This window comes from Callithrix jacchus, chromosome 5 (genome assembly GCF_049354715.1).
Source record: "Callithrix jacchus isolate 240 chromosome 5, calJac240_pri, whole genome shotgun sequence".
Classification (NCBI taxonomy): domain Eukaryota; kingdom Metazoa; phylum Chordata; class Mammalia; order Primates; family Cebidae; genus Callithrix; species Callithrix jacchus.
In genome coordinates, this window is record NC_133506.1 from 26,651,026 (window position 1) to 26,668,646 (window position 17,621).

General features: G+C 45.1%; 1 protein-coding gene across 1 annotated transcript in view; it reads left to right on the plus strand.

Moving 5' to 3' along the window:
* The window catches only part of SLC24A3 (solute carrier family 24 member 3), a 518,474-nt gene that overhangs the window by 482,906 nt on the left and 17,947 nt on the right, over positions 1–17,621 (plus strand). Inside the window, exons 13-15 of the mRNA XM_017971984.4 lie at positions 5,501–5,667; positions 9,644–9,758; positions 11,459–11,571. Coding sequence (XP_017827473.2) covers positions 5,501–5,667; positions 9,644–9,758; positions 11,459–11,571 — 395 coding nt within the window. The remainder of the gene's footprint in view (positions 1–5,500; positions 5,668–9,643; positions 9,759–11,458; positions 11,572–17,621) is intronic.

The window sequence follows — 17,621 nt, forward strand, 5'->3', positions numbered from 1 at the left end:
AAGCACAGGCAAGAGAGAGGAGATGATATTCTGTGTGGTTGAACCATCCGTGGGATCTCCATGTCATTCAAGGGCCCCCAGCTGCCAAGATAGGAAGCAGAATTCCAAATCCTTCTCTACCTGTGCTTCTCACTGGGCTTCCTTAATGAAATGCACGTTCTGATTCAGGAAGTTTGGGGTAAGGCCCAAGTCTTCATTGCTAATCAAGTACCCCCACACACACTGATGCTGCTGGTCTGTGTGCCACACTTGGAGCAGCAAGGGGTAGCGAGAGACCTAGAGGCACTCAGCGATCTTCCCAGTTCTTCTAAAATGCAGAGCCTGGGCCTGCCTTTGAAAAGAGTGGGCTCCCCGAATTACGACTGTCTCTTCCCCTCCACAAGCTGCTAAGTAATCCCAGGCCCAGAATCAGGAACTCTATTTTAAGGCAAGGGGATGAATGCCCAGCGGGGCCCCTTCCTGGGACAGACAGGCCTCAGCTTAGGGATGAGAAGCCTGAAGGTGCTTCTGGCCAGCAGAGGGAATCGAGGAGCCAGGGAGTCAGTCCCAGGAGCCCCAAGATGGGTTCCTATCCAGTTCCTGTAGCCTGAAAAAGGTCCGTCCACACGATGAGGACATTTTTCCCTCTTGTGGTCATCCTGCAAGGCACGAGTTCCCTGTGCTTCCGGCACCCAGCCGCCGTGCCTTCACCTCTCAGGACTTGACTACAGTGGGTATGATTTTCAAGGAAGTCATTATTTAGAAGTATGTGAATACTGCTTGTGACTTCATGTGTGTGCCTGTATTACAGTGTGCAATTTATGATTGATGAGGCATATTCATTACCATGCACATGAATACTGTACACACTTAACATATTGTATACACGTATAATATATGCACGGATATTAACATACTTCTGCTTCTACACGTATATACCATATTACAGGTTGCATATACATAGTATACATACATACGGCTACACTTGGTATACGCACTTACATACATATAGACGGGCAGCTATTGTTAGCTCCTGGATGAAGAAAGCCTACAGTTGACAGACAGTAACAGAAACCTTTTCATGTGTATATAGGTAAGCACACTTCCATGTGAAAAAAAAAAAACAGAAGGAAATACACCAAAATATAAGTATGTTTTTCCAAAGCAAAATTATATTTTTTTCTACTTTTTTTTTGAGAAAATGTCTCACTCTGCCACCCAAGCTGGAGTGCAGTGGTGCAATCTCAGCTCACTGCAACCTCCACCTCCCGATTCAAGTGATTCTTTTGCCTCAGCCTTCCAAGTAGCTGGGACTACAGGCACATGCCACCATGCCCAGCTAATTTTTGTATTTTTAGTAGAGACGGGGTTTCACTGTGTTGACCAGGCTGGTCTTGAACTTCTGACCTCATGATCTTCCCTCCTAAAGTGCTGTGATTACAGGCGTGAGCCACTGCGCCTGGTCAACAAATGTATATATTTAGGTCTAGGTCTAAAATACTGTGCAATAACTTTTTCTCTCTCCGATAGAATTCAGCTTTCTTAAAAGCTGACTGAGGAATATAATTTAGAAACAAGTTTTTTTGCTTGTTAAAGCCAAGTCCAACTCAAAGGGATACTATCAGGCTTTGGGCCCCGTTCAGGCCCCTGACTTCAGCTCCCAGTTGCTGGCTCACTTTTGTGAAATCGGGTAATCACCAGCACATCAGGTGCAGTGGCTCATGCCTGTAATCCCAGCACTTTGGCAGGTCAAAGGGCGGGGCAGATCACCTGAGGTCATGGGCAGGGAATTTTTTTCCCTAAATTCATTGGTATACTCCCAGCACCTGCAGCAGTGCCTGGCACAAAATGGCATAAAGGGCATTCAACAACTATTTATTAAATGAGTGAATGAAGAATAAACCTATCCCCCCTTGCTGCTCTATTTGGACCCAATGGTAATAGAGCAGAAGATGGAAAAATGTCCAGAAATGCTGTTGACTCAAAGAGGAAAGGAAACCATTTTAACCCCTTTATTTAGAAATGGAAATTAAAAGCTTGGTGCAGTGGCTCATGCCTGTAATCCTAGCACTTTGGCAGGTCAAGGGGGGTGGGGGGGGCAGATCACCTGAGGTCAGGAGTTCGAGACCAGCCTGGCCAACATGATGAAACCCCCATCTCTACTGAAAATACGAAAATTAGCCGGGTATGGTGGTACATGCCTGTAGTCCCAGCTACTTGGGAGGCTGAGGCAGGAGAATCGCTTGAACCTGGGAGGCGGAGGTTGCAGTGAGCCACTGCACTCCAGCCTGGGCAACAGAATGAGACTTTGTCTCAAAAAAAGAAAAAAGAAATGGAAATTATGACAAGCTAAAATCTTGGTGATCTTTATTTGACTGCCTTTGTTCCTCAAAATCATTTTTTAAAAACACCTGATATTTACTATATTTGCTGCATTCTCTTTAAATATGATTCCGATAATGCTCGTTGAATTTCTACTTTTAAGATTCTTGTTGTTACAAAGGGGCAATAACTTAAATAAAGCATATATATCATTGAAAATGATGTTTTCCAGATATAACGCCCTCCCAGTGTCTAGTCAGAAAGGTTTAAAACAGTTGATAAAAACTCAAAATTCATTGGTGCCAACTTGTACTTCTTGCAACTTTGTCTAATCAATATCATTTTCCAGCTCGTGCACTCATAAGTTCAGACTTCATTTTTTCTTCCCTCTTTTTTTATTTTCTGAAGAAGGTAAAAGAGCCGAATTGAGATCGTTTCTCTTCCTCTTCATGTGTTTCTTTGTGATCTTTGATTGGGTGTGTATTTTAAACTAAACGAAGTCTCTCTCTCTGTGTGAGGGCGTCAGCCATATGGAACACCGTTAAGAGGACTGTAGGAGTTACACATGGGTAAATGCCTTATCAGCACATTGCAGGATTTCGGAGCGTGCAGAATTCCAGGATGTATTTGGGGTCCAGAGAGCTGGCCGTATCCTGGATTCTGCAGCATTTGGAAGCCCCTCTCCAAACAACTGTCAGCCAGTCTTCCTGCTTTACACAGCAAGCACCGTCTCTATGTTGTCACCATTCACCACCTTTTGGAGGTGTCCCCACCTCCAAATCTTAGAGCTAACAGGATTCATAGCAGCTAATAGGAAAATACCTCTTTCTTAGTATTTTTTTGTTTGTTTGCTTGCTTTACTCTGTGCTTGCAAATTGGATAACCTTAAATTCTCAAGAGCAAGTAATTTTCCTGGGTCTGTCCATGACATGGTTACTACTACCGTTGGTGATATTTACTGAAAACGTGGTATACGTCCCGCACTATCCCTGCCTTTCAAAATCAGGTGGGAAACAGGTGAGAAGACCCCTGTTTCTCGTGGACTTTATTCTAGTTTGAGGGAGGCTGAAGATAAATGAGGAAACAAACAACCCTGACGGTTTAAGGCAGGAAATATTTGCCATGAAGCAAATAAAAATGGGTCCTAGAAAGCAGGAGTGAGATGATGAGGGTTCCGTTTAGACGTATTTGAGGGCTCGGTGACATTTGAATGGGGAAGTGGCCTGTAAGGCAGAGCAGGTTCTGCCATGAGAAGATCCAGGCAGAAGGCTGGCAAGGGCAAAGGCCTTGAGGCAGGAAAAGGCTTGGAGTGTCTGAGGACAGAAGACAAGGCAAGACCACGGAGTATGTGAGGTAGAGTGGCAGGTGGGGCAAAATCAGACAGTGCCTTACAGGCCATGGTGGGAAAACCTGGTTTTACTCTAAGGGCAGTGGAAGCCAATGGAAGGTTCTAGAACAATTGGCTTTTTGAGGCTCTTTCCTCTGGCTACTAGTGGCAAACAGGTGGAGATAGGACAGGCATAGGAGCAGTAGTCCACCTAGGGAGTGAGGTTGTCAGCCAGTGGTGAACCTGGCCCCAGCGGAGGCCGTGGGGATGAGGAGGTGGGGGGGATGCCCTGTCAGGTTGCCGGGGTTGGCCCTGGGGGATAAAGGAAAGGGAAGAAGGAGCAAGAATGACTCCCAGGATTTTGACTGGAAAAACTTGTGAGCTCATGTTGCCTTAGCCCTCTTCCCAATATCATCTCATTTAATTCTCCTATCAACTCTGAGCTCAGTGCTGCTGTATCCACATTTTCACAGAGGAAGAAGCTGAGGCATAGAGAATTTAAATAACTGAGTCTTTCAACTCATAAGCCACAGAGCAGGGACCTGATAAGAAACCCCCTGCCTCCCATAGATGCTGTGCCTCGGCCATTTAAGAGAGGCCAGAGAGGCCAGAAATAGTGTCAGATGATTTTTCTATGTAGTTTTGAGAAACTATTTGAAGATTGGTAGGAGTAGGATATATGAAACAAATACTAGATACTGGTACAAACATATAAAATACATTTTATTAAACATTTAATTACCGTTCAAATGTTATAAAAAAAATCCTCCTTAACTCTGGTGGGAATATAGATTGGTTCCATCATTTTGGAAAACTGGCAGTTTCTTATGAAGTTAAATGAACACCCACCCTATGACTCAGCAATTCTCCTGGGTCTCTGTCCAAGAGAGATGAAACATGCCCACAGAAAGACCTGTACAACGGTGATCATATCACCTGGCTTGTAATACCCTCAAACCATCAACAAACAAGTGCCACCCACGGCCATGTGGGTAACAAATCATAGCACATTCACAGGATGGAATACTACACAGCAATGAAAAGGAATGCCTCACCACACATGAACGACCCTCACGCACATTATGTTGAATAAAAGAAGGTAGGCACTAAAGCATCCTATATGGTTTTATTTCTTTGAAGTTGGAGAACAGTAAAAACAGTATCCATGCTGGTAGAAGGTAAGGGGTTAACTAGAAAGAGCACAGGAACTTTCTGGAAGGTAGAGACACCATGCATCTGGACTGCATTGAGGAATACATGGAAATACGTATGCACGGTTCTTTCTAGAGATGAATGAGCAGTTAATCAGAATAGTAATAATACAGGCCTAGGAAGAGCCTTCAAATCCTCTTTGAAGCTTCCGGCGCGCTGACAGACGATGCTGGGAAATGCCACCAGGTGGCACTGCGTCCGCTGACGCTTTATTACCGGGAAAAAATTTAGTTACCAAGCCACGTGGAAAACAGAAGCCCCGCTGGTGGTCTTCCTAGCTCCCCCGCCCCCATTTCGACCCCTCACACCTACACACACTCCACCTCTTTTTTGTCCTGAGTAGCCTCCTCTCTTTTCCCACCTGGTCATCTGCCAAACCATGCGCCAAGCCTGGTATTACTAAGAACTGATTCACTGCGTCATTTTGGAGACCTAACTAGCAGGTGGGCAGTGGCTAATTTTTTTTTAATTCTGTTTGGTGTTGTACGTCAGGTTTCGTTGGTGATGGAAAGCCATTTGAGTGTTTTAGGAAAAGAGCAGTATCATAAAGTTTAATTCTGGGGAAAGCAGTACAGAGGTTTGACAGAGCGGAGAAATAAAACTAACTGGGGTTCTTTATTTTTTTCTTTTTATTTCTTTTGGGCTTTTTCATTTTCCCAGCGGGCAAACTGGAAACAGTGAAATGGGCATTCACCTGGCCACTGAGTTTCGTCTTATACTTCACTGTACCCAACTGCAACAAGCCGCGCTGGGAGAAATGGTTCATGGTGACGTTTGCTTCCTCCACGCTGTGGATCGCAGCCTTCTCCTACATGATGGTGTGGATGGTGAGTGCAGTCGGGACCCTATGGCACCGTTAAATCTCTGTACGAGTCAGCGTTTCAGTCCATAACAGTACCAGTCGGCTATTGCTACAATAAGCTGCACAAGGAACCACTCCTAAACTCGGTAGTTTAGAATGGCAGGCATGTCTTCTCCTGCTCACACGTCTTCAGGTTGACTGTGGATTGATTCATCTTAGCTGGGACCTTCTATGCAGCTCTGTTTCAGGCTTCAGGGTGGCCATTTTGATTCAGGCAGAGGTGGGATCCATGTCTACTCCATGTGTCTGCTCATTTTCTCTGGGCCAGAGGCTACCTGGGGTATGCTCTTCTCACAGTGCATCATTAAAATGCAAGAGAGCACGTGGAAACACGAGATTCCTCCAGGGTCTTTGCGTGGCACTGACTTACTGTCATGTCTACCCATATTACTGGCCAAATCCCACATCAGTGGCATGGGGGAAATGTACTCTACCTGCTCCAGTGGGAAAAATAGTCATGTCACAGGACAAAGGACATGGAGGAAAGGCACAAAGAATTGGGAAATGATGGTCAATCCCTATCTGAGCCTTAATTTCTTCCACCAGACAATGAGGCGTTGCATTAGATGTTCACTCAAGGGTCCCTTCTGAGGCTAAAATAGTGAGTCAGTGATTGACATTGGTTGATTGACATTGACTGACAATTGATTGACATTGTATCAGTAGCTTTGACATTAACAAAGCCATTTTAGGAAACCCAGCCTTTCAGACTGCATTACCCATTTATGGCTATACTTTTTAACTGGGGAGCAAATCTAAATCATTAGAATTGGACAGAAATTAGAAGGCATGGCAAAATGATGCAAATCCAATTAGTCTTGCCTTGAATGTTAGACAGAATGCAATATAAATGCTGGAGAATTAAAATCAGGAGCTAAAAAAAGAAGGTTTTGCCAAAAGAGAACCTGAAAAAGATATTTTTGTAGGACCAAAAATACCCAGAACAATTTTGTAACGTGGATAGCAAATTTGTAAACCTGACACAACTAATTCATAATCATCTCTTCCATCAATATCACAAACATTGTTGTAAACCCAAGTTTTTTGTGTGTGTTTTTTGGGTTGTTTTTTGTTTTTTGTTTTTTTTTTTTTGAGACGGAGTTTCGCTCTTGTTACCCAGGCTGGAGTGCAATGGCGTGATCTTGGCTCACCGCAACCTCCGCCTCCTGGGTTCAGGCAATTCTCCTGCCTCAGCCTCCTGAGTAGCTGGGATTACAGGTGCACACCACCATACCCAGCTAATTTTTGTATTTTTAATAGAGACGGGGTTTCACCACGTTGATCAGGATGGTCTCGATCTCTTGACCTTGTGATCCACACGCCTCGGCCTCTCAAAGTGCTGGATTATAGGCATGAGCCACCGTACCCGGCCTAAACCCAAGTTTTATAGCCAGGGAGTTTTCCTTCATTCTGCATTTACTGATGTTTTTATTTGACATATACACCAAGTGCCACCTTCTATCTGGGTTTGGGGGACAGTGTTGGCTGTTCCTGACCTCAAGGTGCTATGTGATTTTCTGTGCAGTCCCCTAACTGACCAGACTCATCTGAGGTTCAACCTCCTGTTTGCTTACTTTCCCTCCCGTGGAGGTTCTAAGTCCCCATCAATGGCCAGTAGTAAGGGAGAAAACCAGGAGAAGCTGGAGACCTAGTCCTGGGCACCTGGGCAGTTTGCTCCCCTGAACCCCAGACCCAGCCACAAACATGATAATGAAAATGATGAGTAGCAGAGTCCTACAGGGACCGAGCTGAGGGTTTGGCCTCAGGAGAAACGAGGTTTGGCCAGGATTCCGGTAGCCCCATTTGCTCCAGAGCCACAAAATAGAAACAGTGTGTGCTTCTGCAGCTTCCTTTTCTCCGTGGAGAGTAGAAGTCAGAAAGCCCTGCGGCCACCCCAGGTTAAATTCTGCTCAGTTCTGCCCAGTAGGGAACAGAAATGAGCTGCATTCTCTGGTTTGAAAGGAGGCAAGGCAGGCATCTCCATGGATTTCACTCACATCCCTCCAGTCTTTGAACAGGGAAGGAGTGATTGCGGCCCTTGGAGGGAAGTCAGGGTTCCAGGTGCAGGTATCTCTTTGAAGGCCTGGCCCAGAAGGAGCTGTGAGAAGAATGTGCTCCTTACAACATGTGGTTCACATTTCCTGTAATTTATGGAAAGTCCGGAAGATCGAGTGGCGCCCTAACATGACCTGATAGTCTCTACTCAAGTGAGCATCTTCTCGGGCCTGCGTGCAGGGAACGTGTCTCTTTTTCCACTTCCCTCTTTTTTTGCCACTAGCTCCCTTGTCATCTGTCTCATCAACTGCTTTTTTTAATTTTTTTTTTTTTTTTTTTTTGAGACGGAGTTTGGCTCTTGTTACCCAGGCTGGAGTGCAATGGCACGATCTCGGCTCACCGCAACCTCCACCTCCTGGATTCAGGCAATTCTCCTGCCTCAGCCTCCTGAGTAGCTGGGATTACAGGCACGCACCACCATGCCCAGCTAATTTTTTTTTTTTTTTGTATTTTTAGTAGAGACAGGGTTTCACCATGTTGACCAAGATGGTCTCGATCTCTTTACCTCGTGATCCACCTGCCTCGGCCTCCCAAAGTGCTGGGATTACAGGCTTGAGCCACCGCGCCCGGCCAACTGCTTTTTTTTTTTTAAAGCATTCTTACATTTGCCTTTTCTAAATTTGCATAAACGTAAACAGTCTAAGTGCAGTTTGTTACATGGACATATTGCATAATGGAAGTGAGGAAGTCCTGACTTCAGTGTATCCATGACCAGATCATGTGCGTCATACCCACTGAGTGATTTCTCATCGTGCACCCACTTCATTCCATGCTGAACTTAAACTGGGGCGGCCTCTGGGCTTTCTGACTTTCAGTCTCCAGGGGGGAAAGAGATGCAGAAACACCACATTTCTGCCCCTGCCCTTTCTGAGGCTCCGCTGTCTATCATTCCACACCCCACGTCCAAGCGTACACATTACGAGCACCCACTTATGAGTGAGAACATGCACAGTTTGACTTTCTGTGTCTGAGCTGCTTCACTTACGATCATATTCCCCAGTTCCATCCATGTTGCTGCAAAGACGTAATTTCATCCTTTTCGTGGCTGAATAGTATTCCATGAAGCTATTATGCTGAAGAAGATGTTGACAAGGACAGCGAGTTGCTACCAAGCTTCAAGAAATAGAGGAAAGGAAATGCTAGTTACAGCTTTTCCTTTTCTTTTTTTTAAATTTTATTGATTGATTTTTAGACTGGGTCTCACTCTGCTGCCCAGGCTGGAGTACAGTGGTGCTATATCAGCCCATCGTAGCCTGGACCTCCTTGGCTCAAGCATCCTCCTGCCTTAGACTCTGAAGGGGCTGAGACCACAGGCATGTCCAGCTAACTTTAATTTTTTGTAGAGACAAGGTCTTATATGTTGTCCAGCCTCGTCTCAAACTTCTGAACTTAAGCAATCCTCTCACCGTGGCCTCCCAAAGTGTTAGGATTATAGGCATGAGCCACTGCGCCCAGCCTTAGAGTTATGCCTTTTCCGACAAGTATGGATGCTGTCAATCCAGCCCCTCCGCAATTCTTCTACATTCCCGTTACACGTACCCCTAATATGGGTGCTCAAATCCCAAGCAAAGCATCATCCATTCCGGGAGTTCAGTATTTGAATTCTATTTCCTCTCTCTAACTACCCGCCTCACCTGAAAGGAGCAACTGAAAAGGCCAGTGTTCTGTCGGAAAGCATGGGCCGTGTCACAGCACTGTCCCCTGACCTGCAGCCCTGGCCGGCAACCCATGTAGTGTTCATCGCTTTGTATTGATACAGAAGGCAGACATTGCATCCCACAGAGGCAGCCCAGACTGTAGCCTGTTAGGGGTCTCCATGAGAGGAACCATGGGCAGGTGGGGCTCGAGGTAACCCTCAGCTCACCACCTCTTCCTGCTCCTTCTAGGTCACAATCATCGGTTACACCCTGGGGATTCCCGATGTCATCATGGGGATCACCTTCCTGGCTGCCGGGACCAGCGTGCCTGACTGCATGGCCAGCCTCATTGTGGCTAGACAAGGTGAGACTTCCACTGGCAATGGGAGGGAGGGAGGGAGGGAGGAAGGAAGGGAGGAAAGGAGGGAGGAAGGGAGGGAAGGAGGGAGGGAGGGAAGGCAGGAGGAAGAAGAGAAAGGAGAGAGGGAGAAGGAAGGAGGGAGGGAGGGAGGGAAGGAAACAGGGAGGGAGGGAGGGAGGGAAGGAAGGAAGGAAGGAAGGAAGGGAGGGAGGGAGGGAGGGAGGGAGGGAGGGAGGGAGGGAGGGAGGGAGGGAGGGAGGGAGGGAGGGAAGGAAAAGAAGGAAGGAAGAGAAAGAAGGAAGGAAAGAAGGACCTCTCTACCTGCAGGATCCACCTGGCAGTTAACAGGATTTGGAAGGAGGGAGGGTGATGCCATGTTGGCTGAAAGTTTTCCTGGAATCAGAAGAACAGAGAAATGATCCAGAAGGTCCTACCCTTGAGGAAAGCAAAGACATTTCCTAGGTAGCACCCACAGCCCCTTCTAGAGGCTGTATCACCATCCTTCCATTGTGAAAAGTAGTAGGAAATAAACTAATAGCTAACCTTTACTGAGTAAAGCATCGTAGATGCACTTACCTTATTTGATTTAAACAACAGCTCTGTGAGGTAAGCACAATTATATCCCCATTGTACGGATAAGAAAACTGAGGCTTAGAGAGGACAGACACCATCGCTAAGGCTGACCCACCTGCAGTGCCCTCTCAGTGATGGTTGCCAGAGGTCAGTTTTCAGAGTGTGACAGATCCTTCCCAGATGCCCACAGCTCACAGCTCACCTTCCCAGACGCCCCAGGTGTCCAGGCCCTTCCACAGCACGCATTCTGACACATCTGCCTGATTTATGCTGGAGGTCATTTGTTTCAAACAAATGTGTTGTGGAGATACAAAACTTATCTCACGGTCCTCACAAAGCTCTACTGACGTCTACACTCCTGGTCAGTTACTCCAAAGAAGGCCTGGAGACGGTGCGGGGAAGACGACCCAGTGTGCAGGTGTGAGCCTGGGAGTCACTTTCTAGAATGGTGGACCTTGTTCCTTTCCAAAGAGTATCTCAGAATCTCTAGAATCCTTGAAACTGTCTGTATTAGGGCATCTGACATTGCTGAGTCATTTATCAGAAAAGAGGTCTAACTGGCTGACGGTTCTCCAGGCTGTGCAGGAAGCGGGGCAGTCTCCGCTCGGCTTCCAGGGAGGTGAACGGGGAGCAGGAGTGTCTTACACGGCAGGAACAAGGAGGGGGGAGGTGCTACACACGTTTAGACAAGCAGATCTCACGAGATCTCACTCACTATCACAAAGCCAGTACCAATGAGGGATGGTGCGACACCATTCATAAGAAACCACCCCCAGAATCCAATCACCTCCTGCCAAGCCCCACCCCCAGCACTGGAAACCACAATCCCGCATGAGATTTTGTGGGGACACACGCGAAGCCTATCACTGTATTTGGTCTTGTGAATCACTTATATTCAATCAGTGATCACATTGGAAGTAAAGGTCAACCATTCAATAGAATGTGTGTTTCTGTGTTTTGCGATTGGTGTCATCCTTTCACATAGGTAATGGCCTGGAAAAGAAGCACCTATGGGAGCTTGCAAAACCACCGTCTGGCTGTGAGATTGAAGGTTTGGGAGAGTCCCATGTGGGGTCCCTGCACTCTCCTGGGTTCCCTGCCCTCACTTGAGTGACCTCTTGTCCCTGCAGGGATGGGGGACATGGCCGTGTCCAACTCCATTGGGAGCAACGTGTTTGACATCCTGATTGGCCTCGGTCTCCCCTGGGCTCTGCAGACCCTGGCTGTGGATTACGGATCCTACGTAAGTGGTTTTCTCCAGGACTTCTGAAATCCAAGGCTACGTGGACTCTGTTTTAACAGCCTTGGCCACAGGGTTTTTGTCTCGGGGCAAAAGAGGCATAGAAATCGTAATACCGAGGGGAAAGCAAATTCTCCTTGTCAAAGGCCTTCCTAAGTCAGGCTTGCCGGGACATTCGGGACTGTAGAGCAGGGGGCAGCAAACTCTTTCTGTCAAGGGGCAAATACTAAATATTTTAGGCTTTGTGGGCCAGAGGATGCTTATACAGCTCTTCAGCTCTGCTGCTGTAGCAGAAAAACAGCCATAGACAACAAATAACCAAACAGACTTAGCTGTTTCGATACAACTTTGCTATAGAAACTGAAATTTGAATTTTACATCATTTTTATATGGCATGATATATTTACACTTCTTTCCATTTTTGTTCCAACCATTTAACTATGTAAAAAACATTCTTCCCTCATGGACTACGCAGAAACAATTCGTGGGCCAAATTTGACGCATGGGTCGTAAGTTGCCAACCCCTACTGTAGTGTTCCTGAACTTGCTTCACCTTATTACAGGCTAAGTGATTCATGTCAGAGAGACACTGGAGAGATGCCACCCAGCTTGGCCGCTGAAAGGGTATCACCCCCTGGGGTCACAGAATTCCAAATAACTCTTCTAAGTGCTGCAGCCCAGCGGGTGAGACTTTTGCAATCAGGCTCTTATGAATTGACTCACATCAGCCAAATTCGCCAGAGTTTGATGTCTAGGATAGAATGTCAGCAGATGGTAGTAACAGATGGTAAGATATATAAGGGCTGTGCAGAAAGCATATGCTTATTTTGGCTGATATGTTCTCTAGATTCCTGGAGAAATGTCTTATGTGGGAGTTACTTTTGGGCATCCTATGACCATCCTCTAATTCAGTGGTTCATCAGGAGTACTCACAGATTCCATTCATGGCCAAGGTTTATTATGGCACAGGATATGGAATAAAAGCAGCTGGAAAGTGAAATGCATCAGGAGAAGCCCAGAGGGGTCACCTGCAGGCCTCCAATTCCTTCCCTAACGGGTCAAACAGGACATGCTTTCTCCCTAGAAGTGAATATGCATGAGGAGCTTTTGGGGAGGGCTAGTCAGGTAAGCACATTTCTGCTGCATGATGCCTGAATCTCAGAACCCAGCATAGATACCAGGCAGACATTTTAAAGGTTGCTAAATGATCCTGACGAGTTGGTACAGCGTGGCCTATTTCTTCTGGTGTACAAACCAATGTCGTCAATTGCAACATCCAAAGGGTCATACTCTCAGGGGTTGGCCAACAGTCAATCATGGTTCTGGACTCTCCTGGAGGCATGCGAGGATTAAATAACTAGACCTGCTGGGTCACCAAAGTCAAATCATGGTTTCATTTTTTAGAATAAGTGTTGCTAGCTACTACATTACCAACAACCCCAAAATTCCACTGGAGTAGCCCAAAAAGGGTTTGGTTTTTTTCACTCAAATTCCGCTGCAGATGTTCCCATCCTGGCAGCTCCCATGGACTCTTCCAGTCAGAAACTCAGGGTTTGTGGCATAGTCCCTCTGGTGATTCTACTACGCTGAAGTCCGTCTCCCATAGCTACACAGAAAGCAGGGCAGGCGAGGGCATGAAATATTGTGTAGCTCTTTTTCTGATGAGGCCTGGAAGTCATATCTCTTCCAACTGTCCCCATTCCCTGTCCACATAACTTACATGTACCCACTTGGATGCAAGAAGGATCCAGGTAACTAGTTTAGTGTCGTGCCTAGAAGAAGAGAAGCAGATGGCAGTCAGCACTCGGAGTCTATACAGTCATACTGTCTGGCTGAGAGGAGACCCCAAACAAGAAGGATTTGTTGGATAACCTTTTCCTGAGCTGTTGAGTTGCCATTGTCATGCATCTGCCCAAACAATGGAGTTGATCTCTCAACCAGAGCAACAGGTTGAGCTGCCCCTTCTACCCAAGTTGTGTTGGGCATATTGACCATTCCTGGCTCTTTGAGCTCTGTTTTCAGGACCACATGTGGACCATCTCCCTTTAGTTAACACATCTTTCCTGTACTCAAGCTGAGAGCAAATTGTCAATTGTTTAAACTCTCCCATTGAAGTTGTCCTGTCGCTTCCTTAAAATATAAGTCACTTTGATTCCGTTTTGCCAGTACTAAAATAATCTCTTGTGGTTTTTCTCCAGTTGGATTAGCTGAACCTTTCTTTATTCTTTTTTTCTAATAAAAATAATTCTTATACTTTATAGAAAGTTACAGAAGATTCTGGAGAAGTGCCTACCCAATGGAAATTTTTGTATGAATGGAAATGTTCTGTAGTTTTATTATCTAATTTCGTAGCCACCTGTGACTTGACAGTACGGAGGGTGGCTGGTGCAACTGAGGAACTGAGATTTTAGATTTTGATTTAATTTTAATTATTTTATTTTTGAGGTGGAGTTTCGCTCTGTCATCTGGAGTGCAATGGCACGATCTCTGCTCACTGCAACCTCCACCTCGCAGGTTCAAGTGATTCTCCTGCCTCAGCCACCCAAGTAGCTGGGATTACAGATGCCTGCCACCACACCCAGCTAATTTTTGTATTTTTAGTAGAGACAGGGTTTCACCGTGTTGGCCAGGCTAATCTTGAACTCCTGACCTCAGGTGATCTGCCTGCCTCGGCCTCCCAAAGTGCTGGAATTATAGGCGTGAGCCACCGTGTCTGGCCAATTAGTTTAAATTCATATAGCCACATGTGGCTTGCAGTTGACTGTTGGACACTGCAGCCCTAGAGGATTAAATGAAAATCACCCAGAGTCTAATCCATAGATAACTACTGTTACCATTTCAGCACATATTTTTCTTTCTCTAGGTTGCTTTATATAGCTAAGATCATCCTATACAGACAATTCTATATATCGCCTTTTATACTTCCTATTGTATCAAACTTGTTTGTTTAAAATCCCACTGGAAACATCATCTGGAGTCTGATGAACTCATTGGTAGTCCATCTGGTTTATTCCTCGGCTAGTTGAACTTTCCCATTTACCTCTTATCAAAGCTATGAGGAAGTAAAAATCAGACCTATCTGAATTTTCACTGTTTTCTGTCCCTCTGTTGAGGACTAGAAGATAGTGGCCAAAAAATCAGCATCAAAAAGAAGAAGAAAAAATACCTGGGCTCGAAACAACCTGAAAAATTCATCCCTGAATAACATATTTTCACCAGGATGACTCTCCAGTGAGGGAGGGCCAAGCAGGAGCAGAGAACGAGAAACTTTGAATGTCCTTCAGATCTATGATGTTATTTTTTTATTTTATTTGGATTACAGGGGACAATCATAGAAGGTGAAATTAAAAACTTTCAAAACAAAACTAAAACTCACCCCAGAAGCAAACCAGTTTCTCTTACCAACTTTGAAATCTTCTTGAGTAGACATGGATATCAGACCTGAAATTCCAACTCGATTCGGCATACCGTAAATCATTCCCCTAATGATCTCCCCTCCTTTCCTCTCCTCCTGACATGCTCCCAACACTCTTTAGAGAACAAAATATTAAACATTCTTCTATCAGTAATTCCCAGAGCTATGAAAGGATACTGTTTCCAGATCTCAATGTCTACTGACATGGTGACATCATGAAAACAGAAATGCAGGCTTTAGTGGATGTTTGGCCCAAATTCATGTTTTTCATCTGAAGATGACATAATAGGGTCACTCTGGTCATTCTGCTGGAATTTTACAAGAGCCACATTAAGACTTGAAATTGAAGATCTCCCTTATCCTTAAAGTTAAGGGGGAAATGCAGAAGAAACCACTCTGGTTTATTGTAATCAATAGCCATGTCACACAAGAGTCCTCTTGGGGGAAACTTGGTTAGGCAAACCCCGGAGAAGGGTGTGTCATGTTGTGTTTCCATTCAAATGCTGCTGTTTCTGTAATCAGTGCAAAAAACAAACAAACAAAACTATCATTTTATTCCAGAGATGCAAACATTCAATGTAGACCACTCTTTTGAAAGTAGAAATTCAGCAATATAATCAATAAACAGTTTATGAACCCCAGGGAAATCAAGAAGATTTCATTTGATATATAGTGTGAGGTAGGGATTCAATTTCATAATTTGGCACATAGATATATGGTTGTTTCAGCACCCTCTGTTGAAAACGAGATTTCATTTTGAGCTTTAAAAATTCAATGGAAAAATTTCTGACTAGCTTATTGTTTAGTAATAATCACAACCTAGGAACCACTGGAAAGCCATGATTTGGTTAAAGCTGTGAATGTTGCATTTCATAAGTAATGCTAACTTCCACTGTTTGGAAAAGTTTTTATCCTGAGTCAAGACTAAAATGTAAATGAACAAGCAACAGGGGCCTATCAACCTGGCAAACTGAATCAGGGTAGTGAGAGTCATAAATAAGCCCAGATCGTAGTGGCACGCTTTAATGGTCTGCTTTCTCCTTAGTCTACTCAAGTAGTTTGCTCCCCTTCCTTGAGAGGGCATTCAATGAGGGAAGAATCCCCATGAACAGAAGAACCCCAAATGCTCCCCACATCCTAAATCCTCTAATCTTTCTAAGCTCTACCCACATCCTAAACCCTCTAATCTTTCTAAGCTCTGCCCAAATACAGCCTCACACTGCACATAATCTCTTTTCCACGTCCTTGTTGTCCCACCCACTTTCCCCCTTGATCCACAGTTATTTACCACATCTCTCTCTCCTGAGAGTCTAAGACCTCATCCACTTCATGTCTGCCATCCACACTGCACCAATTTCCATCTTACACATAGCAGGACATTTTATTGGTTTAAATAGAGAAGAAATTTTATTTTTTCAATTGTACCAGCAAGCAATCTCTTTGTACATCAGTTGCTCCTGAGATCTTTGCCATGTGTCAGCCCAGTTAAGTAATTTATATTAATGGTGGTGATCCTGAGTCATTCAAGCACAAGTTAAGTTATATCTCATATCCTCTAGGATAAGCATCAAGTATATGATCCATTTCACAGTGAAATCTTTCATCAAAAACAGTTAAGAAACTAGCCTATAGAGAGGTAGGCTTTAATTTTCCAGAAACATTTGTTTGTACAGACTATGCCTCTTTAACCAATAATCTTAAACCAAAATAGTAACCGTATTTGGCCCAACAGTATATGCCTTTTGGTTTGCTTGGAAGCTGGGAGTCCCAGAAAATGGCCCTCTGAACCTAGACTACCTTACAGAGGGGGTTAGAAGGGCCCCCATCAGGAGCTTCTTTCTTTCTCTAGCTTTCAGATGTCACTACAGATGTTGAACTGGTATTTTCCAAGCCTGAACCAGGTGTCACATCTGGGTTCAGCAGTTCTCATCAAAGTGCTTACCTTTACCCCTTGGTCTGAGTCTCCCCTGGACATGTGACCTCCCCGAGGGCAGCAGGAACTGTGCTCATCTTACGCATTTATTATTTCCTCTGTGCCTAACACAGTGCCTGGCACTTGGAACATGCTCCACAAATATTTATGGGATGGGTGGATGGATGGATGGATGGATGGATGGATGGATGGATGGATGGTTAGAGTGATGGATGGAGAGATGGATGGATGGATGGTTAGAGAGATGGATGGTTAGAGAGATGGATGGAGAGATACATGGATGGATGGATGGAAGGATCCTAACTGAAAGCATCACCTCCCCTGGAGAGGAACATATGTGAGCAGAGAAGAATAAAGCAGTAGGGTAACTTGAGGAGAAAGCAGGCAGGCAAGCACAAGAGCAATAAAAATAGCTAGCATTCATTGAGCACCTACTCTGCACCAGGCGCTGTAGGGACACTGTATTCACATGGTCTCATCTAATCCTTTCAACGCCTATATAAGGAAAGGATTATTCTTTCAACCAGGGCTTATGCATTCACTATATGCCAGGAACTTGGCAAGGCAATAGGGATTCAGAAAGGAACAAGGTAGACTAGACCTTCCCTTTTAGAGTATACATTGAGTGGGAAAGGATAGACAGTACCTACATGAACAAATGCATGAATGCACTAACTTCAGAGGACAAAAGAATTATGAAGATGA